The sequence below is a fragment of the Xylocopa sonorina genome, chromosome 4 (assembly GCF_050948175.1).
Source record: "Xylocopa sonorina isolate GNS202 chromosome 4, iyXylSono1_principal, whole genome shotgun sequence".
Classification (NCBI taxonomy): Eukaryota; Metazoa; Arthropoda; class Insecta; order Hymenoptera; family Apidae; genus Xylocopa; species Xylocopa sonorina.
Genome location: NC_135196.1, coordinates 9,028,198 through 9,051,018, shown reverse-complemented (window position 1 = coordinate 9,051,018; position 22,821 = coordinate 9,028,198). Strand labels below are relative to the sequence as shown.

The 22,821-nt window shown below is 42.4% G+C and overlaps 1 protein-coding gene across 1 annotated transcript in view; it reads right to left on the bottom strand.

The window, feature by feature from the left end:
* The window catches only part of Nachralpha6 (nicotinic acetylcholine receptor alpha6), a 181,098-nt gene that overhangs the window by 108,425 nt on the left and 49,852 nt on the right, over nucleotides 1-22,821 (bottom strand). Inside the window, exon 4 of the mRNA XM_076894271.1 lies at nucleotides 9,877-9,986. Within this exon, the coding sequence (XP_076750386.1) occupies nucleotides 9,877-9,986 (110 nt within the window). The remainder of the gene's footprint in view (nucleotides 1-9,876; nucleotides 9,987-22,821) is intronic.

The window sequence follows — 22,821 nt, the reverse complement described above, 5'->3', positions numbered from 1 at the left end:
CGCGTCGCGTCGGCGTCGCGCTGAGAACTTCCGAATTTCGTTGCTTGCCGTTTAATACTTTCGATCGTTCGAAAGTTATCCAGGTTTCCCTGCGAAGTGTGTCGAACGGGTATTAAGTGCTTTGCAAGTACTTCCGTATTTCCGAACTTCCGACCTTGCCTGTTTAGCAAAACGCTCTAGGAAAGGAAGAAAAAAAGAAAGAGACGGTAGGAAAAATTGATAAAATGATTCAGAATACGTAATTAACTAAGCAGCCAGTTGTTCGTACTGATTTCAATTTTAATAATTTGTATTATACCCAATGCATATTGTTGAATTGTAAGAATCATGTTTCGAAAAAATACTGGTTCTCTGTTGTATTATTTTTTCATTTTATATACCTCAGCTACTGAAAAATCCAAGCGCACGTTAAATAATCTGAATACACTCGTCCATCGAACTCGAATAATTTTTCACGTTACGTAATTAAAAACCGCGCGTAATAAATGAAAAATAATTTCAGTTCGACTGTAGTTATTCTATTTCTATACATGAAATCCAATACTTCCAGGAATATTTTTGTATTCATTTTCAAACAGCTCGTACGTTCATAAATTTTAATTAAAGATATCCTATTTATTCGAATAATTTGAGGCTCGTGAGATTTTCTTAAACAGACACAGTTTGAAGACCACTGGTGTAATTCAACGGTTGAACACAGAACAACGGTAAGTGACACCAGCGAATTTCTCGGTTTTCAACAGTCGCGCCTGATACATAAACGACCATCTTCCCTTTTGTTTTCGCCCGCTCCAACGACGCGCTGCAGAACAATCGGGACGCTTTGTATACACGTACATAATATATAATATCTAGAACATTGCGCGTTTCAAAAAAAAAAGTGTGAAATGCAGAAAAAATAGAGAGAAACAACGGGACTGGAGAAAGGTGCAGCCGCGGTTAGTGGAACGTTCGCCATTAATTGCAACGTTCAAAAGCAACGAACTAACCGACAATTGGTGGACGCTGAAACGTTACGTTCATCCATTTTTATATAATATAATCTGTACTATCTTTCTTTATTCTGGTCGACAAGAAACCAGATCTTTAAATTGATAACTAACTAGGAGTAACATAAGAAGATAAAAAAGGCATTAACATATGCACAATCTCATTTGTCCTAAAACACGTTGAATACGTTAGTGATTATTAAAAAATCTAGCTTATTTTGCAGAAACTCAACCGCCATTCAATTAACTCAACGTGTCTGGGTGATGTGCTTGTTAGCGCGTTAAAGTTGCTCGCGTTTATACTAAATAACGCAAGTTTTATCTAATTCGCATCTCTTCGAGCCGAACTATATAAAGTGCGACCCTTTAACTACGAACGAATTAATCAGAGGGCAGCCAATTAAACCTATCTCACTGAAACCGGAGGAAGGTAACGAACCACTCGCGCGCTCGCATCGTCCCGACGTTCGAGTTCGGCGTCCCTCTTCCCTATTCGTTATTACAAAGCGTCGCAGCGTGCAGCGTCGTTTATGAATTCTAAGGAACGGTCTCTCCCGTCGATTGTTCGCCGCTGCACAAAGACGATCTTTACATGGCAGGCATTGTCTACCATCCGGATGAATTCTGTCCTCTAATCGCGAGATGGCTGACCCTCGCGCCCTCCACTTGTTCCTCTCACTCTCTTTCTCTCTCTCTACCTTTGATTCACTCCGTTCGCACGTGGCCGTCGCGTTTTCCGCTCTACGATATTCGCGAACGGAGAGGCGCGAGTCATGGCGAGCAACAAGTAAGTCACGTTACGAGAAGAGCTATTCTCCCCTTTTGTCTTGCGAGTAACGACCACCCCCGCCTTCCATTCACCACGGACGCGTTGTATGTATCCTTAAACGATATTTAACGCGATAGCCGCTTACCAGTAATTCACTGTTTCCATAGCCACGTGTAGGAGCCGTTTCGAACTAGAGTGAAAGGTTTCTTTGGCGACGCGAAGGCCAAAGTACACGGCTCGATTTGCTTCAAAGGAATTGAGTACCGTGTAAATTACTAACAGGTCTGAGTGTTAAACGAAATTCAATGCTGTACAGCGTTGACGGAGTTTCTATTTCGTTGATCCAATTTTCTTTAATCTACTCCGTGTAATCGATCAAGTCTAAAAGGTGTGCAGACGACACTTTTATAACGCAATGAATATTTTAAAGAAAATTGAAATTTCCACAATATCTAGACGCGAAGCATAATTGATCAAATTGTAGACGAGTCGTTCACGATAGAATTGGAGGAAAAGGTGTACAAATCATTTGGACGTTTTCTGAAGGAAACGTGTACCCCGTGGAAAGACGAGACGATATGTTTTTACCGCAAAGTAGTTTAAGCGAGTGTCACGCGAGACGAACCGTGACTGGAACCAATTTTCGTTACCGCACCCGTACGTTGCCGTGCAACGCGTGTGACAAGCAATCCTCCGAACAACCGTTGCAAAAACGGCTAACAAGCCAGCTGTCCGCGAGAGCGTGCCCATAAAATTACCACGGCCGATCCGCGATCAATCAACCCTCCACTGCACGTCGTCGTCCGTTCTAGTTTGCGTTTACGATTTGTCGCGAATTTAGGCGGCGTAGCCGAGGATTTAGCTACGGCTTTCTCCGTCGTTTCTGTCGAAGAGGATTAAGCTCGTCTCCGCCGATGGTAAGACGCGCAGGGTTTTAAGTGGGCGTCTCCTATAGAAATTCGGGCGGTTGAGGTTTCATCGACCATGTCGCAAAACCCGCTCCCGCATCTACTCTCGGTTCTTCCTGCTTCTACTAACTCGAGAACTTTCCCCCAAGAGCGTGTTCACGTTCTAAAACCGAGCCACATCTCCACACCCACGTGCACAGGCGGCCGCGTGTCAGTTCACTCGCGGGTATAACTACTGTTCAAACTTGATTTGATTACAATAATCTAGAGGAGATTAGGTTTCTATCGAAAACGATATTATCGGAGGGATCGAGGTTCTTCGAGAGTGTCTTCGTTTATTCGTTTATCGAAATTGCCGTCGACTGTGAGTGTTGAAATAAATTCATCTTAGGGGGTGAGAATTCGCCAAATGACACTTGTGATTTTCTATCGTGCGAGAAACTTTGGTTAAGGCATTTCGTATACATCTGTCGAGAGAAGACTTGAAAAGGTTCGCGAGTCTTCTTTCTGTTTCTATTTACTCGCGCATTTATTGAGTGACTCACCCTAGAAATTGATAAATGGTAATTTTTTTTAGAAGTTTGCGAGTCATCGTACAGAAGAGTTTTCAAGCGTATTCGTCAGTTGATATTCGAAAAGTGTTGGTGAATAACGCGTGTATATTTGTCCATATTATTACACACCCACAAGTAAACAGCGTTAACAACGTGACGGGGCGGTGGACCGTGTTCTAAATCGACCATCATAAATGCCGAGCGTACACACTGTCGGAAAGTTAACGGCGCCAAATCACCGTACGCGCCTATGCACATTAATTTGGTAAAAGCGTGCTCGAAACTCGACAACTCGCGATCCACCCTCAGCGTCGCTTTGAAACGCGTGCCGTGATATTTTCCGGCGAAAATTCGATGTTATACGATCCACGGCAAACCACTTTACGTACGTGCTTTACGACGAAAACGCATTATTTAGAGCGGAATAATTTCCGATGGAACGCACCCTCGGTCGTGCAACATTGTTTACGAAGGAGCCATCGACATGCTCGGCTCGATGATATCAATCCAGTCGTATCATCTCTGAGTGCAGCCAATTTTAAATAAAATATTATAGTTCGAAAGGTCACTCGCGCTTTGTAAATTAGCACACTCAAGCATTATTAATCGCGTCGGGTGATTTTTAATAAAATTTCGCGTAATTAAAAATATTCCGTGTTTATTTTTTTGCTTCCTTCACCCTTGTCCGTAATAGATATTCACAAATTATGGCCTCGGTATCATCGGAATGGGTGTACCTATTAAGTGGTAAATTAATCTCAACATTCCGCTCTTCTTCCACCAGCTACCCGCGTGGCGTCTGGTTCATTATCTGCTAATTACGTCCAATTAATCAAACTGCGAGAGGAATCTTCAAGTCTTGAAATATTAATGCGTCCCATCAAAGAAAAGAATTATTTATAGTCTATATCCTGTGTAGGCTACCGATCGTTTTACTTATGACTGGTCCAACTTCGAAGACAGACTTAAGTTCGAGGCACGTCGAAGCATTTGAAGCATTTTTAAAAAGGAAACACGTACTATTAATTTCGACACGCAGTATTAAACAATATCAATCACAACACTCATGAAACAACAAACAATATCACACACAATATATCATCAAAACGTGAACGTATAGGGTGACCTACTAGGCGATGTGCATGGCAAATTCTCAAACCTCACCTTACACTCTCGATCTATCTTCTCATAAGAGATCCATCCGCTCTCGATTCTAATATCCGAACCGATACACTTTGTGCAAAATATGAACAAAACACCGTATGCTATGCTATAACTCAGTTACCGTACAATATATTTCTCAAGATGAAAATGGAGGGGCAAAATTACCACTAAAAGTCATTCTTTCCCGCAAAACCCTCTTTGCACGTGTCAATAAGAACACAAAAGAAGCGTGAAGCTGTTTTTCATCTCGATTAACGGATTCCCCTTTATTCGCCAGCGCATGCAACCGATACGCGGATGTATGTGGCGAAGCGAGTTAATACCAACGGGCGAAAACACAGACCGAGCGAGGATCCAAGCCGAATCTCGATCGAATCGCGACGGCGATGCCTCGAATAGCTCGGAGAGACGAGCCGCCTGTGCACGTCGGGCACCATGTTACGTGCTCTGTGTGCAGATATGTAGATTTGGTGGCTCGGTTGGGCGCGATCGCGGTGCTGGAGTAGTTGCGTTCACCGGTATTCTGGTCGTTCCGCAGGAATGCCGAAACGTAGGTACGTGTTGCGCGTGTTTAGAGGGGGCGGGTCTCGGGCTGGGTGCTGCGGTGGCCCGCGGTAACGGGGTAGCCTGACGTCGCGTCTCTATTAATTATTCACATAATTACAGCCGCCGTCCGCTGCGAGCCGTGTCCGCCACCGCTGCGTCCAGCGGCCCCTTGGCCGCGACCTGTGTATCCTTGATCAGCGCACTGGGGAGGATACTTCACCGCCGTCGGGAGGTCACGCTGATCCCCGTGAAACGTTCGAAGGGACGCGAACGATCTCTGGACTCGCCGCTGCGACCGAGGATCCTATTTCGTTACGCCCTTAAGCCGATTAGCTCGAGTGATTACCGCGAGAACATCGTGTAACGCGATTACTCGGGATAGAACTCGCGAGCACGCGATCCGCTGCCGCGGGAGTGGCTGGCGAACTTTTTCGCGGGAGGATGAAAGGTCTGTCTGACGACCACTTGAGTAACGATGAATCGAGTAACTACTATGTGACTGTAACGTTCGGATGGTATTAATGTTGAAAGATTAGTGAAAGCAAGTGAATTTTTAATTGTGTTACACAAAAATTGAGGAAAGCATTGCTACGGCATGTGAGTGGTATCTTCTATATTGGTAACAAGATGATTTATATTAAAAATGAATTGCACTTTTTTTATTAAAGTATTTGAAATTTTATCAGCGTTAAAATCAATCCACTGCACGATTTACTAACGCGCCTCGTCGTTCGTCAATAAGTAAGGATGGAATGTACTAAAAGGGAAGGCTAGAATGTGTTCCCGTTCAGTTCGACTGGTAAAAATTTCACGAGAGGATCCGGTCAATTCGTGGTCGTGTCATGGCGAGGCGGAGCGTTATGTGCATACGTCCGCGAAGGTGTTCCGATGAAACGGATTTTACTGGCCGTACGCCAATCCCGAAGGTTTAAGCTCGAGGTTATAGTAGTTTAAATTCAGCAGTATCGCCTAAAAGTACCTCCGAGCGGGATGCTCGGGATTCGCTTTACGGTTTCGTAGGAAATACCTTTCTCTTTGGAAGAACTACTCGTGGTAACTGTTCCCCGGGGTATGTACAGGGGTGCTTGCTAAATGGCCGCGTGTTCTCGTATTATTTTCGTCTGCCTCGAGATCCGAAGGGCAGAATAGTTTCCAGGTACGCGCGTGTAAACGTGCGTACGCCCCAGTGTTCTCTTCAAATTTCTTTTCTTTCGCGTTACCATTCGTAATCTCGCGTTGTCGAGGATTTATTCTATTCGCACTGTTCACTTTACGAGCTTCTAAGAAGTACAGAAATTGGCGTGGAGACGTGTATAGTGTGAATGAAAAGGGCGTGTCTGTAGTCTCGTTTTGAAGGAGTTGTCGATCTATGTTCTTCGCGTGGTAATCACTCTCCATTAACGGTTACTACTGCCTATTAATTTTATCGATTAATTATATTTTTGAAACAGCTTGGGTACTCGAATTCGATCGAACAACGCGGTTGATTCAACCAAATTGAAGGCAAATTGAACGATGTAAATTACGATAATTGTCATTCACATAGAGAGACGGAAAAAATTGAAGAGAAGGTGAAAATTACGAACGTATTACTCTCTTCTAAAATCTGTTATAGGTTTGATCATATTCATCAAGTACTGTATTAACATTTCAAGAAATCGATCCATCCTAGATGAAAATTTTATCTAAAAAATATGCGATACAAATAGAATCGTTTCGATTCGCCTTCGTTTCACTACCCTACTACAGTAATTCGCTCGAAAAGAGAGAAGTCTGTCGCGGAATAAACTTCCTACCAATCTTCTGCCTCGAAGATCAAAGCCTGGTACACTTACAAGTAGTCTTCGTTCGAATATTAAATTCTATCGTGCGTATGGAGCTCGCGGTAAGGATCCTCGTGGACGCGGCGGCCTCTCCCTCTTTACAAAACATACGCGACGTGTCCTCGCGTAGATGGAATACGAAATAATTTGGCGAGAAGCTGGAAATGGCGGATATATTCGACACAGCGATGGGAACCGGCTGGCAGTCGAACAGCGGACGTATCAATCTTGCGAGCGAGCAGAACGTGGAACGCCACGAGACGCTCCGCGTGCTGTTCGCCCGCGCCTACTGCATACACAGTTGCTGCTGTATTGCCTATTAATAATCTAGAACTAATTAATCTAAGAGGCTGTGTGTGAACAAGTGGCTGAGAACGGAAGGAAGCCACGGTGTTAAATCGTCATTAATAATCGCAATTGAACGTGAACAGTGATCCAGGGTTCTCAACGATAGCAAAATATAAACTAGTGATTCATTAACGAGCATTTGATGCATTATTTTGGAACAAGCAAACAGTTAATGCTCGTAGAAACATCGCAAGTAACCTCAAAAAGCGATTGAATAGATACAGAATTTCTCTATCGAATTATTGCAAACATCTTTGCTCTTAGACGCGCAACGTTACACCGTGGCCCCCTCGCTAGTTTCGGGGAAATGATCATGACTTACGTATATGCAATTAATGCCTCTGGGTTATCGCAATTCATGTATCAGAATGTACGAAAGAACACGCACGAGTCGACCGGCTGTTTCACGTTACATTTCGCTGCGCGCACAGGGCAGCGTTGCACTTCGATCGCGATTCAAGAGGGGGATGAAAGCCGGGCGACTCATGGGAGAAAACGCATGGCTAGGATCGAAAAATTCAGTAGGAAGATTATATATGTATACTTATAACGTACAATGGATATAAATATATACAAATGAAAAATGTAAATATACACGTAGTACCTACTGGATAAGAGATACTGTTTTACTGGGACTCAAGAAAACGCATGCACTCTTCAGGGACTTCGACATATAACTATAGATAAATAGATAGATAGATAGATAGATAGATATATAACTATGTACTCGGAAATATGTATCTGTGTGTGATCAAGTGTGTATATATTATAATAAAGAACTGTTTTAAGATGCGAAGCAACACTGGGATAATAGTTACGTACCCTCAGCGGTTAAAATCTATTTATTCGGAAAAATCGTCACATGAAAAAGCGGGAAAGGGACCTACGTAAAATTCGATTTACGTAATCGACGGCATACAAAACGTTTAGCTTCCAAAACGTGGCTTCTCTGAAACATTCTCAAAATCTTATTCCTCCTCGGCACGGGGGGGTGTCTAACGCGCGATTGTTTACTCGAGACCGTTGGGGAAGTTCTTTTTTTTTCTTTCTTTTTTTTTATAAGCGCGCGTTCCCTCTTCTTTCGTCCGTTATCGTCCGGCTCGTTCCGGCGAGCTCAGCTTCTCGAGTTAAAAGTTCAACCCTTCGAAACGGATTTTACGCTTCCTCCTTTTAAGGTTAACTCCTTCTTCTCGTTCCTATATTTCGTTATTCCGCGTACCGCCACGGGTTCTTCGCGGTTCGCTCCACTTCGGAAACAAAGGGCGCGGTTTTACGTCGAAACGAAAACGCTTCTTCCCCGCGACTTCCCGATGCCGAGCAGCCGGCCGTGAAATATTGGCGACCCGAATTCGAGAACGAGCTTTTCAACGTACACGGGGCTTACCTACCGCGGTCAACCAGCCGGGGCTGAGGCGGAGCACGCGCATACCACGAATTAGCTCAATTTTCTCGCTCCCAATTGCACACGCGGATCAAAATATTCCAGAAGCCATCGTGAATCGAACGTAGATTCCACGATTTATTTCGTTTCGTCCATTTTTCTGTTAGCGATACTTTTCGAAACGAAGCTGATCCTTAATTCTTTGACTGATTACTCAACTTTGATAAGGTTATTGTAGAAGATGCACGATATCTCGCTTGCTCGAGAATAAAATTGCAAAAAATATCCATTTTGTACTACTTTCAGCAGCTTGCTCGTGAAATATTGGAAATATGAAAAGTTGAACGTAAAACTTGTTCTTCCTTCATTTTTACTGTATACTTATTTTTTTGTGAGAAAAGTATAGGATATTCTATAAAAGAAATTGCTACAACTTCGCTGATGTATTCGGCACATAAAACAACTTAAAGCATAGCCGCCCGTTTTTTTATAATTCTCATTGCTCTCGAAATAAAGAACTCGTTAATCAATTAGCGGACGAATGAATCGAGCCTTTGGGGCTCGTATTCGATCCGAGGTTCAACAACAAAGTTACGCGTCACAAAATTGGATTCTACACTTTAATCCGAGCGTTGCATCTGGCTTCGCGCGAAAAATGGTTTGTTACTTCACTAATGGCTCTGGCATCGTTCCTTGCATTTACACCAGTTGCCAAAATGACACCGCCATTGTCAAAGAGGAGTCGTACAGCGAACGAAATTTACGCGTCTCTGCGTTGTAAATAGTGGACGTTTAGCGAGGGTGCAATAAAATCGAGCGATTCGCGATATACGAATACATATATATATGTTCGATATCCGTAATAGTTCGAAACTGTCAAAAACACGTGTATTTTATTCGACGTTTCGGATGGACGTGCAATTTTTTATACGGATATTAACGATCGCGAGATTAAACGAGAACCGGCGGATTGTCGCGAATTTCGTATTATGGAATTTGTCATTAAATTTCGATCACGGTTTTTTCCCCCGAAAACGCATCGATTCGGAGTAACCGAGGTTAGATTTTTGGTTTCACCGGGATGTCAAGTCCCGTCACGGGCTCGCGAAAATTTGTTCTCCCCCTGCGGAATTTCAATTTCGTATTTAACGACGGATACGTTCGACGACCGCAAATAGATTGATGAAATGAATTTGGCCGTTCATCGATCGAACTTTTGCCGCCGGTGATGGCCAAATGCGCTTTTAACGACAAAGGATTTATCCGATTTTTTTTTAAGTGGATTATTACTTCGCACACACTCGCGCGCGCGTACGCGCCCGATAATTAGGTTTGTCGATCAATTTATCATGCAAAACCGAATTACATATGCAAATGCAACAAGATTGAATTACCTGTTGTACATGAGAATGTCTGGCTTCCAGAGCTTGTTGGGCGTAATTCGAAGGTCCTTCACACCGCCGTATTCCGACTCGTTCCATTGGAGGTTGTAGTCATTCCATTCCTGAAACATTGGATACAACAGTCGTAAGTTACGAGTAAATATAATCACGCATAAATTAGTCGAAACGTTTCGCGCATTGGTCTTCCGTTAATTAATTGTTGCTGTTAAATGGAACGGTTGCAACAACGAAGGAAACGAAAGCCCTGAACAACGAAACCCCTCAGGTAGATAGAGGAAATAGACGCCAACGAGCTGGATTTCGTTAATGAAAAACTGTTATCTCCGGAGATGTAGCGTTTTCAATATTTTTTTGTAATTTTAATACAGGTTAATTGGGGTTTTAAATAGTTTAAGTAGCAAGAGGAAGACGTCGAGCGCAAGGGATTAATTCAATCGGTAACGAATTTAATAAATTTCACTTTTCCAATTAATTTTTTATAATTCAAGGTGGTTTAACGACGGGAATGAGAATTCGCAGAGACATCGCCCTTTTAAAGTTAAAATCCCGTTATCGAGAATAATTTCAACCAGGTTGAATATCAATTTTCAATAGTCCGGCGAGGATAACGAAACGCAGAGTCACGAAAACTATGTTCGAACGTGAAACTGGTGAAATTGACTAATCCTCATTAGGCGGCGGATCAATTATCCGAATGTATATATCCCTTCCACGAGCGGACAGCACGAAAGGTTAAACAGGAAACGAACATGAACGGCGTTATCGATTCAAATGTCGCGATATCGACCGCGAAGTTTGCCGTTGAATTCGTTGGATTGTTCACACGAAACAATCGTGGTGCCTTTCATCTTCCCCCTAGTGCTCGCTGTCGGTCTTGGCGAGTGAAGAATAGCCTCGCAAATGGCTAGGCTTAAGGCACGCGCGGGCGAGCCATCCACAAAGTACGAGATTCGCGGAGATAAATTTACTAAGAGCTCTACAGCTACGGAATTACGGATTAACGGCAACAAGACGCCTCAAAGAGCCCGGGTAATTGTTATTATTTCAGCCTCGAAAATATCGAGGAAACGGTGAATGGAGCACTTTAAATGTAAATTGTCTAAACATCCTCTTCGTGCCTTTTGTTCGCGTCAAGGGGTGGTGAGGCGAGTCGAAGGGGAAAGCAATTAAAAACAACACGTACACCGACGAGAGAGTATTGCGGTTGAAATGCTCCAAGCGCAACGAAAAACGTAGTCTGATATTTCTAGTATCCATACTGATTATTATCCTTCGAATCAACAGGCTAATTACTAGAAGGAGAATCTAGTTTTCAAACTATTTCGCGCACTTAACGAATCAGCTAAATTTCTACGTGCGTGTAATCGATGCACTTGTACATTTGCAGTGATAGATCTCAAAACTAGAACATGTTTCGTTGGGCAAAGGAAACGGACGAAGGCACCAAAAAAAAAAAAGAGGAGAAAGACAGAGCAAAGGGTGAACGCTGGGTTCTGTTCATTTAAGCGCGAAGACACTCGTGAAATGCGCGTTCCGATTCCGCGACTGCGACGTGGAGGTTACATGGAAAGCGTGCTCTTTTATAATATATACTTGAATTTCCGAGCACGGACGAGCGAGTCTTGGGCATTTGCTCATTAGATTACGCGGATGAATTGCACAAACGGGGAACGCAGACGGTGAAAGTCCCGTTCAGTTGCCCGTTTGTGGCACCAGAGACGCGCGGCGCGCGTCTGCCTCCGAGATCTTCGACTTCCTTTTCCGCGACACTGGACTGGTTTCCTGCGCGCCATGGAAACGAGGCGTAACGAATACCTTTTCACGTTCAAGTTAAATTTCGTCTCAACGGCCCGCCAAGTGTTTCCTATTTGTCGCTTCAAGCTACCGGATGAAGTTCCGCCATTTTCTTATTAAAACGCAGCTCTTCCCTTTGAAGGATTGTGCGGTCGCAACCGCGTTCTAAGAAATTTTGTCACTTATCTTGGAAGTGATAATACGAAAAAGTTACTTCGTCACGTAAAACTCACTCTGTAACTTATTTTAGTTCTTGAATTGTCGATAAAAAGTTTTTCTTTAACAGGAGCACTTTAGATGTACATGATAAAATTGTATTAAACACGTCATTCCAACAGTTTTTTTATTTTTTTTAGTAGATAGATACATCATCCATATTAGCATAAACTTCCTCATATTATAAAAGTATAAGAACTTCAATACATAAATAAGATAAAAAAAAAAACTATTCTATGAGTTGGAGTGAAATTGTTTAGTTTAAAGAATCTTTCAGATTAAAGAAGTTTAAGACCAAAGAATTCTTAAAGAAAGAAATTGCTCAAACTTTTACGCTTAATAATTTTCTCACGATCTTCCGTAGCATTTTTGCAGAGAATATCGTACGTTCTAAGATGAATCTATTACTTAGCGCTGCTTAGCCTCGTGGCAGATCAATTTACATTAATCATAATTACTTTTCCTTCCACCGTAATGAGACGAAATTGTCTAATGAGAGTTAGGATAAAATCTGTCCAATTAAATCATATAAATTTTATTACTGCCTCACTGGTCTAAAAAGAAGTACCGGTACGCCCAAAGTTCTAACGTATAGACAAAGTAACTTGGTGACATTTTTCAAAAGAAGTAGCAAGGCACGTAACTTATTGAAATTATAAAGAAGAGACGAAGAATAATTCAGTAACTTCTCTTCTTTCTTGGACGTTCGCAGTTAAGAACTTCTGAAATGAATTTGTTCAATGCTCGGAGAATATTCTTTGCCTACTTTTTCGCTGTTCTCGTGAAAAAGCAGAGATCAAATACGAAATTAATGAGCAAAAAGTGAGAGGATTTTATCATGCAGCTTTGTCAGACAAAAAGGCAAAATGCTTTTAACAATTATAATAGCTCTCTCTTTCTTTCTCTTTCGCTCGTTCCCTAAAATTAACAAGGTTACAAATCGACTTTAATATATTCTTTCAGTTTTTCTTTAATGTCGCTCGGCAAAAGGTGGATCCTCTTTTTCGTGAAATTTAACAGTAAATTTCATAAGCCTCAGGAAGAACTCTTTGTAACCTAGCCCTTTGCCGGTAGCAACACAGTTGACGAGGTATAGCGTAATATCTTTGTGTTATATGTATTCAAATCTGGATGCTTTCTTGGAACCCAAGAGCACGCGAGATTAGTCAAAGTGAAAGCAAAAAGATGGTGGAGAAAAGGAAAAGAAAGTGTGAATTGCAACCTAAAAGCGATACAAATTAATCTGTGGTTTGTATTGATTCTAAGTTTCTTAAAACCGTGGCACGAATAATCGGCTGTAATCGACTGTAATGGATAGTGGACGAAGTCGTTTAACACTTCGTTTGTACATTCCGTCTTGGTGTTGGTACGGTCGCAGAGCGAACATTATTTTCCCCTCGATAAACCTTGTCGATCCGTCGTGTCGACCCAGCTTCCATTGTATAGGCGGAACGTTATCCTTTCTGATGGTGATCAGGGTTCTTTTCTTCAACGGTCTCGAATCACCCAGACGCCATTTACTTCTCACGTAGCTCGCGCAAGTATTCCCTTTGCCGACCATTCGAAAAATGCCGCTTCACTTTAGCTACGTGTCGCCAGAAAGTAAATCTATCACCCGAGATTTCTGCAACATCGTGCTCGAGCAAGTTTAACAATCAATCACCCGCGAGGAAGTGACCCGGTGACAAGGCTATAAAATCGCTGGGCCCTGAAACCGGGATAAATGGTTCGAACTTCGGGATCGTCTTCATCTCAATAACGAGCACGTCGAACTACTGGTCGCAAAGGTAAAAACATGCCCAGTTGACTCGAGGGATTCGAAGCAGAACGATCTAGCTGAAAGTTGGCTTCAAATTTCTATTCACAGATGTATGAAATAATTTAATTCGAAATCGTGTAAATCGAAGTAACCTAATTCGAAGTATCAGTGTCGCCTTAAAATACCACCGAATTTTATTTATTCCAATAATAAATGATATCTTAATCGATCGACACTCTGGTCCCCCAAAAAGCTGTAGAGGAAGAGTTTCAAAACTGAATTAACTAGAATTCGATCACTGAGTTTACCGTACCAAACAGCTTACAGAAGACGATTCATATTTACGTAAAAGAACGTGGCACGTTTCAATTGAACCAATCTTTGCAGATGTCCGTTGTTCGAGCCGCGACAGATCGCCGCATCCATCTTCGGATGACCGCAAACGGTGGACACATTGCATTCGACCAGCTCTCACGCGTGCATTAATGCAACGCGCGCTTTCGGTTAAGGCCGAGGCTAGATGGCGATCTTTCGAAACCGCGATGTTACCCTGAAACTACATTGTTGCGAGCGTACTAATCTGCGGTATCTATGGAAGGGAACCTCGTTTTTCGACAGCGTCAAATTGAATCAGTTTTGCGGCGGATCAATATCGATACAATACCGTTTCGCTGTTTCTGTTCGGGATTAACATCTCAATTCTACTACTAATTCGGATCTAATTCGAGTTCTTCAACGCGCGCAACTAGCGTACGCTATATTAGTACCAACAATTCAATAAGAAACAAATCATCAACTCGATTTTTACACAAAATTGGAGATTTGTATGTGAAACTGTATGTTCAACTGTACGATATCACTTCACGGATTAATCACTTTTGAAACGTTTGGTAATCTCAGAAAGAAGGATCGCGTAAGAGGAGCGTCGATAGGCGAATCTCGTAGAACGATTCTACGTGGGATTGCCGTCGCGACAGCGTGCACCGAGCCCGATAGAAATGATTGATCTTGTTAGGATAATTAGAATTATCGGTTTATGCGGCGAAGGAGATTGCCCTGGCGCAAGTTAACTCGCGCAGGTTGGCTCGGGATAGATTACGGAATGACGGGACGCGCGGATCTCGGGTTAGGTTGGAGCACGCCGGGACATGCCGTATGTCGCTTGAATTGTTCATTTGACGCCGCCCTGTTCTACGTGGCCACCGCCAACACGCGTGCATCTGCGCCGGCACTGCTTTGGGCCCGGATTAAATGCATTGAACCGTGAAAGATCTCCGGAGTTCGTTAATTCGACAGAGACAGATAGATGGGAGACGGTCGGTTACTTTGGTCGGCGGCCACGGAATTCGCTGGCGCGATAACACCGCCCGCTCTGGTTACACGATCGATTGTACTCGTCAATGGCATTGAAACGTTATTGGAATCCGAACGAGGCAACCGAAGCGCGGCTTATAGATTTCATTCTAGACGGGATTAGTTTCCTTCAGTTTTCACGAGTCTCCAGGTCGTGCGCCGTCTCCAAGTTTGCGCTGATGTTTCCAACGAGAAGTCGCGATCGAACTTTTTCTGCTTCGCGGAGAAATTTCAGAACGATAATTCAAATAAAAAGAGCTGAGAAATGTGTACATCATCAGGTTCGCAAGAAATTATATCAGAGTCGTTTAGGTTTGGTTGCTAGCGGAACTTTGTCTACTCGTGCAGAACTTAATTTAGTTTGTATAGCTATTGGTTTTGGGATTTGTATATAGAAAATGAGCTTTATTTCAAGCTGCAGGTTAGAGAATACATTGCTGAATAATTTTGAGAACAATTTGTGCCTCGTTCTCGAAGATGTACAGGCATTTATGCCTGTTTACACGTCATCGGGTAACTTGTTCCTTGAAAATTGCAATCACGCGCGCAAAGACAGTAGCCGGATAATAGCCGGTTAATTTCAGGCGAACACGCAAATTGAATTGGCGAAACGCATTTACGCAATTAACTCGAAAGGAAACAGCCCCCGAAAAGCTTGTCACTCTGATCCCGGGTGATAATTTTATTTACGCGTTGCGTGTTTCACGAGTAATTCGTGCTACGAATAGACACGTGCCGGTGTGCAGGCATGTGGAGCATTGTGCACATAATGTATAAACGCAAACGCATGCGGATATGTAGAGTATGTACGATACATAGACGACACGGGGCATGTTTAAATTTTGCGCAACAACTATTGTGCTTTACCGGGCGACGTGTTTTTAGAGAAAGAAACAGAACTGTGTATTCTGCTTAAATTGGTCTCTCAGCTTGAATTATACGCGTCGCTTTTCTTTTCTTATTTAAACCGACCGCTTTTTGTCCATTTCTCGAGACTGATGATTTACGAAATGCGCTGTTTCACGCTTCGTCCTCGTACGATGAAAATACAAGGAGCATTCTGAGAGTTAAAACTAGTTCGCACCAAAAACCACCTGGGAAAAATCTCGCTAATCGTGGTTAACTAGCGTGCTGTACCATTGAACGATCCTTGGGGAAAAATATACTTTCGTATCGATGCTAAAAATATTCGATATCGCGAAACAAGAGCATCTCGAATGTATATTAGCATTTACTCAGATTGAAGCACCCTTAACGCGGGCACGCGCCTAGCGCATAGCAACCACCCTAGTACACCACCACAGCCGAAAATCACGTATCGTACCCCATGAAGTTAATTTTGTGGCCGCTAGAGGTCTACGGTAATGAACTCTTTCTCGCAAGCGGTAGTTGACAGGATAGTATTTATAAGGCGAGCCGTCAATCAATAAATTCGTCGATGCGAAATCGCAATAGCGAAGAACATCGACCCCCTATTTTTGGGTATACGCGTCTTGGACGCAGCTTCACTTCGGTGCAAGCCAATTGATGACGATGTCCCTTCCTACCCGGACATCACTGCGACTCTGCCCCTACCCGAACCCTGCCCTGCCCTGCCCCAACCCCTGAACCCTCCAGCCCTGATCTTGCGACCCCCTGCGCTGCGAGCCTTGGCCAGGCTAACCCAACCCTTCCCCTGGCGAACCCACCCCAAAAGGTACCCAAATCTCCAAAAATGGCGAAACCCCAACCCCACAAGAAACCAACAGTCCTAAAAAGGAGAACCCCACCCCCACAAAAAACCAACACTCCTGAAAAGGAGAACCCCACCCCCACAAGAAACCAACACTCCTGAAAAGGAGAACTCCACCCCCACAAGAAACCAACACTCCTGAAAAGAACCCCACCCCCACAAGAAACCAACACTCCTGAAAAGGAGAACCCCACACCCCCACAAAAAACCAACACACTCCTAGAAAGGAGCAACCCCCATAAGAAACCAGCATCTTCTCGAAAGGGGACCTCCATCTCCACAAGAAATCAGCATTCCTAGAAAGGAGAAACCCTCAACCCCCATAAGAAACCCCAGCATCTTTTCAAAAGGGGAACTTCTACCCGCAGGAAAAAGCAAAATTCCTCAGAAGAAGAAATGCACCCCACAAAAATGTAAAGTCAGCGTGGATATTTTGCACTGGACGTTGCAATATTAAATGGAGCTTGGATTCCTCTTTTGTTTACTATTCGTTCTTTCTAGATGGTCTGATCATTCCAATCGCATTACCAATTACGACGATTGCATTAAGAACGATATCGAATCATTGATCCAAAAATTCAACGAACGTAGTTGGAGATTAATTTCAGAGAATTAAATTATCGATTAAATGAAACGTGGATAATTTCATTATCCATCGTATATACATATTTCAAATCGTACAACAATTTGAAAAATGGTTCTCCTTCCGGTACTTTATACTCGATATTACCATAGATATTCACTGATATATTTAACTTCCCACTGTTTCGATATAAATTATCCCTTTCTTACGTTCTAGTGTAGTTATCTCCGCTTAAAAGTAATTGCACTTCTCCGAGCCACTCGACTGTTCCTTAACGATCGTTCGATTTTCGACAAGAGAAAACAAATAAATGCGATCGAAGGCTTTAAAAATAGCTGGCAAACAGCTTTTAATACCGGGAACTCGTTATTGGCCAATTAGCCCCAAGCAAAATCGTATAAAATCGTGATGAATCGACGAAAAATACTTTTTTCGAGCGTTATTTTTATCTGCCATCGATGGTTCCACTTAAATTAGAGCACGGACGATTCCGCATGAAGCACATGTCTGTAACTACAAATTTTTCACTCAGAATTTCACTTCCCACCGTAATTTTAAGCTAAACGGTATCCAATTTAACCTAAAGCTTGGGAATATACCATTATACCGTGAGTACGTAGACGGTACACGTCCGATTTCTTCCTCCATCCGAATTCATGGCGCGCCGAAGTTCCGCAGCTAAATAGAAATATGGTCGAATGATCCAAAACCAAGACTTCCTCTAATTAAAGTAACGTACCGATGGGAATAGCCGGATCCATTCCGCTGGAACAAAGAAGCTGAAAAGGAACGATAACGACCCGGTCGCAACACCATTGTTGGAAGGTTAACACGAAGAAACGATCCTGCCCAGCCATTTTAAGGTCACTGGGATATTTCTCCCTGGGATCTTGGCGATTCTAGTCTCTTTTTCAATTATTCGAATTACACTCGGAGAATCACACCTTTGATTCCACGCAGTTGTCCGTTTATACAAATTCGGAATAATAGAAACAGCGTAACCGTTGAAATTCTCGCAATTGTCACTCGACGAAGAACGATGTTAAAAGTGTAAATCTATCTTAAATTTGATTTTTATTTTCGAATTAATTTAGAAAGTCGCCTACTTACAGCTATTGCGTTACGTTGATTATTTCAGAACCAGGTGAAAATATTTGAAACGAACAAATTCGATATTATCGAGATCGAGGCATAATGTTATTGCAAAAGAAAAAGGAAGAGGTTGCGAGGGGCGGGCGATAAATAAAAGGGGATCAAATCGAGGATTCGATTTAGCCACGAAAGAACGTCGTGTTCTTTATTCCTGCGATTTATCGCATTCCGGGGTCGCGTTAAGTGCAACCGGAGCACATTTATTCTGGCGTCGAACGATCGTTTCGCGTCTCTCCTTGGATTCGCAACACCTGTGACCAATGTTTAACGGTTAATGCCTCCGATAGGACGAGCACGGCACACTTGGCTGAACTTCGCAGTGGCAACGCGCGTGAAAGCGAATCTTGCCATCAATTCCACGCGTATCAAAACCCAATATACCGTGAATTCTTGAACGTATCAACGTACGTATGTTAACGCATGGTGTTCGAGAGCACCATCGCTCAGAAGCTGCGCGCGTGAATGCTGATCCACTGATCGTTATCCGCAATTAAACGGAATCTACGATATATCGATTAATTGGGACGTGGTTGACAGTTTTTAATTCAACTTGTGTCGCGCGCGTGTAGAATTAGATATATTTTAGGTAAAGAGAACATTCTGTAATCAAGTTCTACGTGAAAAGCAGTTTAAACGCGCAAGTAACTGGATATTTCCTTTGTCCAGCATGTTTTCGAAAAAAAATGGAATTTCGAAACCTGTTCAATGTGAATATTCGGAGTGGAATTTATGACAGAACGGAAAACAGAGTCATTCTGCGTGTGAGAATAAATAAAACGAAGAGGGCACAATTTTTTCGTACATGGTTTCGCTTTTAGATCCATCTGAAACTTTCGGCTAGCCTGTACAATTTAATATATTTCAGCTATCATAGGCATCCGCCATCTATTATCTTTGTCGATGTTTATATTTATACAAGTAAAGAAAATTGCTGTTAATGTCTAACTAGGTAACTTGCTAATTTATTAATTGCAATTAATATGTAAGGAATAATTTTCGAAAAAACTTCTCTTTTCTTAATATATATTGTACCATATTCAGTGAATATTTTCACGGTTTAATGCACAAGTGTCGTAACTGCTTACTTTGCACTTTTGGGGAATGCGAAAAGCTGTGCATCGCTTGAAAAGTATCTTGCGTTCTGCTGGGGCCTTCAAAAGTAAATGTGGAACATGTAGAAAGCACGCAGGCATGGATTTTTTAATGCGTGCTTGCATTCAGCCATCCGTGGAGGCAATTCTAAGTTCTTGTTTCGTAACAAACTATTGTCCTTCCTCTGCACATATTTTCTTACTCCCTGAAAACTTCTTGCAAAATGACTCTAGATTCTAGACAGTTCCGTGGATGTAATTTAAATTACTCTTTCGGTCAAAATCGACCACCGTTTCTTAATGAATCATTAAAATCCTATTTTCTCTATTTTAAAAATATATCTTACGCGATACAGCAACGTGCGCAAGAGTTAAACAATTATTAACTATTCAACGAAGAAGTGCTAATTGAGATTAGCGTACAATTTACCGGAAATGACTGAAACGATTTCGATGATTTGCGAGTATATCGCAAAACTGAGCATTTCAAACAACTTCGTTTCAATCATTTACAGTTTTCGAGATATTCGCGAAGGAATTGCTACCGAAATGGCGAATTCCGCTTGTAGCCGCGCGTACGTGAAAGCGTATGCGTTGGTATGGGTTGTCGGGCCACGTCAGATTGCATTTACAGCCGTAAGGCAGGAACTTGGTGAATAGTTCAACTCTAATCCAATACTCACAGCCCGAATTAATTAGTGTATTAATTCGACTCGTGTTAGATTTCGGTTCGGATATATCCCGAATTCCAGCTGCAGTAAAGCGGCCGGTTACGTTATCCAGGGTTGGAACAGCCGAACGTGGATGGATTCTTCATGAGAAAATAAACCGAACGCGCATAGTAACGATTCCCCATTTCAACCTCCATTTACGAGGTATTTGGATTTGAAAATTCCCGTGTACGTAAAACGCTTCTCTTCGCCATACTATGTAAGAAAAATTCTGATTCGTTGGTACCATCTTCACGTCTGAAGCACAGATCTGCCAAGTGGATAGTATTACCGACGAATTCCCTAGAAAACTTCCCTAGAAACCTTCCACCTTCCTCCACTTTCTTTTCCTTCCCGTTTACACGCATTTGGAGAATTAGTTTCAGCTCAGTTCTCTTTAATATAACTATGGAAATTGCAACGAAATGTGGGTAGAGAAGAAAAAGGAAATCGGAGCGTTTTATAACGCTCATAACAAACCTAGTAATTACACAGATTAAAAGTGGTAGTAGTAATTAGAACGTTATTGTACACGAATTAGAAGGTTGGACGAGAACACGCGAGAAATTGTTGCCCCTCTACGAGTACTAATATATTCTGGTTCTCTTTTTTCATTTGGCAGTTCGTTCGTTGACACTCGTTCACCAATCGCGATTAATTTCTCATAGATAACTAGAGAATCGATCGTCGGCTATTAGGTTTCTCTCTGATCTATCAATGGATCGCGTTAATTGCATCGCTACGCGCGAGGCAATGTTTGATGTCTTACGCGAATCCTTTGGTCGAACACCCGCATATGTCTCTATCGGAAACGCGTACGCGTTATTTTCACGTCCGTCAGAGAGCAAATATCCCAATCCCGTATTATGCAGGTTTATCCAGGATACATTATCTGAATGACCGTTTTCCTGGAAATAAGGTAAATAGAGTACCGTAATCGTAATTAGTCCTCTGGGCTTGACGATCTTTTCGGTTAAGTGAAGTAGTGGCTCGAGATGATTTTGCGCGTATGCGACGAGTGTCTCGCGGGTAGCATAAAATGATTTTATATACAATTTAATTTACAAAAACGTATCTTGTTTTATTTCTATTTCGTCACATAGGAATTTTGTTCACCGTGGTATTTCGCAAGGTGTCCCATTATCAATTATTCGTCTTATGGGGCATTAATCATAGAAAAAGGACTCTGTACGCTATCCGAGTGAATTTGGACTAATTTTGAAATTTCGAGAAGTAGAATGGAATTAAATTACCAACATCACTTGGTTTGTAGAAACAGAAATACCTTCTCATTACGGTCAAAAATGATCCCCCGTGTCTCGTGTATTCCTACGGTGCCTTTGTTATAGAAGTTACTATCCTATATGTTTGTATGAAATATACGCGCATAATGTTTATGTTGACATTCCCTTGTGCAAACGTACGATGTGCAAACAGACAGAAGCGAGTGCAATCTGCGTTATAACAGTCAGGGACGTACCGCCGTGCCGTTAATTATAATTTTTTAGTATATAGCGCTATCTTTGAAGATTCGTCGACGTAAATTAAAAGAGAAATAGTACAGTCCTCGTGTCATTTGCCTCTATCTCCCAGCGTGATAGAAAAAATTTTCTTATTTCTAATTTAATTCTCTTATCTGCCTTTATCTCCCTTATGGCGAGCCAGGCGTTACCTGATGTTACCTCGCTAGAATTACGCCTGCGATGTTACCAAATATACTCGAATAAGCTAGCTGTATAACGAAAAAATACGCAGAAAAGAGAAGAAAGAAACATACGCTAAAATCACGAAACGTTCACTAATCTCTGTTTCCCTATTCCACGAAGTGAATCGCGATTGAACGTTTCACACGGATCGCCAAACTCGATTAACCGAGATGAGTCGGTCTTCGCTGATTGGTCCTGAAAATGGCTTCAACGGACCACTCGGTTCACGGTTTAAGGTTTCGGGTGTAGCGAATCGGTGATTCGGTTTCTATATCGAATTCTTATTCTTCCCTCGGCCAGGGAGCGCTGGCGAGCCTCGACTGTTTGCTCCAATGGTGTTGCGGGACTTCCAATCTCATCCAGCGTCGCCAAGGGTCGTGTGTACCCGTCGGTCTTCCCGTCGATTGTTGCCAGCTCGAGCTTTAACCTCGTCTCGGATGATATTCCGCAGGTTCATTCAATGACTCCGCCATAGATTCCTCGATGGACTTCCCTTTGATGTTCGGTGTCTTCCGTGCAGTCCAATGAACACGGGAAGGGAGGGGAAAATTGGAGAAGGAAACGAAGGGCAGGCATTGTGCCATCGAATCGGTAACAGTTTGTATATCTTATTCTGCTGATATTCTTCTTCCTAATTCAGAAAGAACTTATGTCTTTTCTTTCTAATCAACTATTAGAGAACGAATTATCTTTTTTATGGTTTAGATAAATAAACGCAATTTCGCTTAGAACTTAACATCGTTTTCATAACATTTGGCGACTTAACTTTGATCACTCAATGAAAATTGTGTTCTCTGCCACAAAAACGATAGCGTTCGATGCCACGAAAGCCAGAATGCG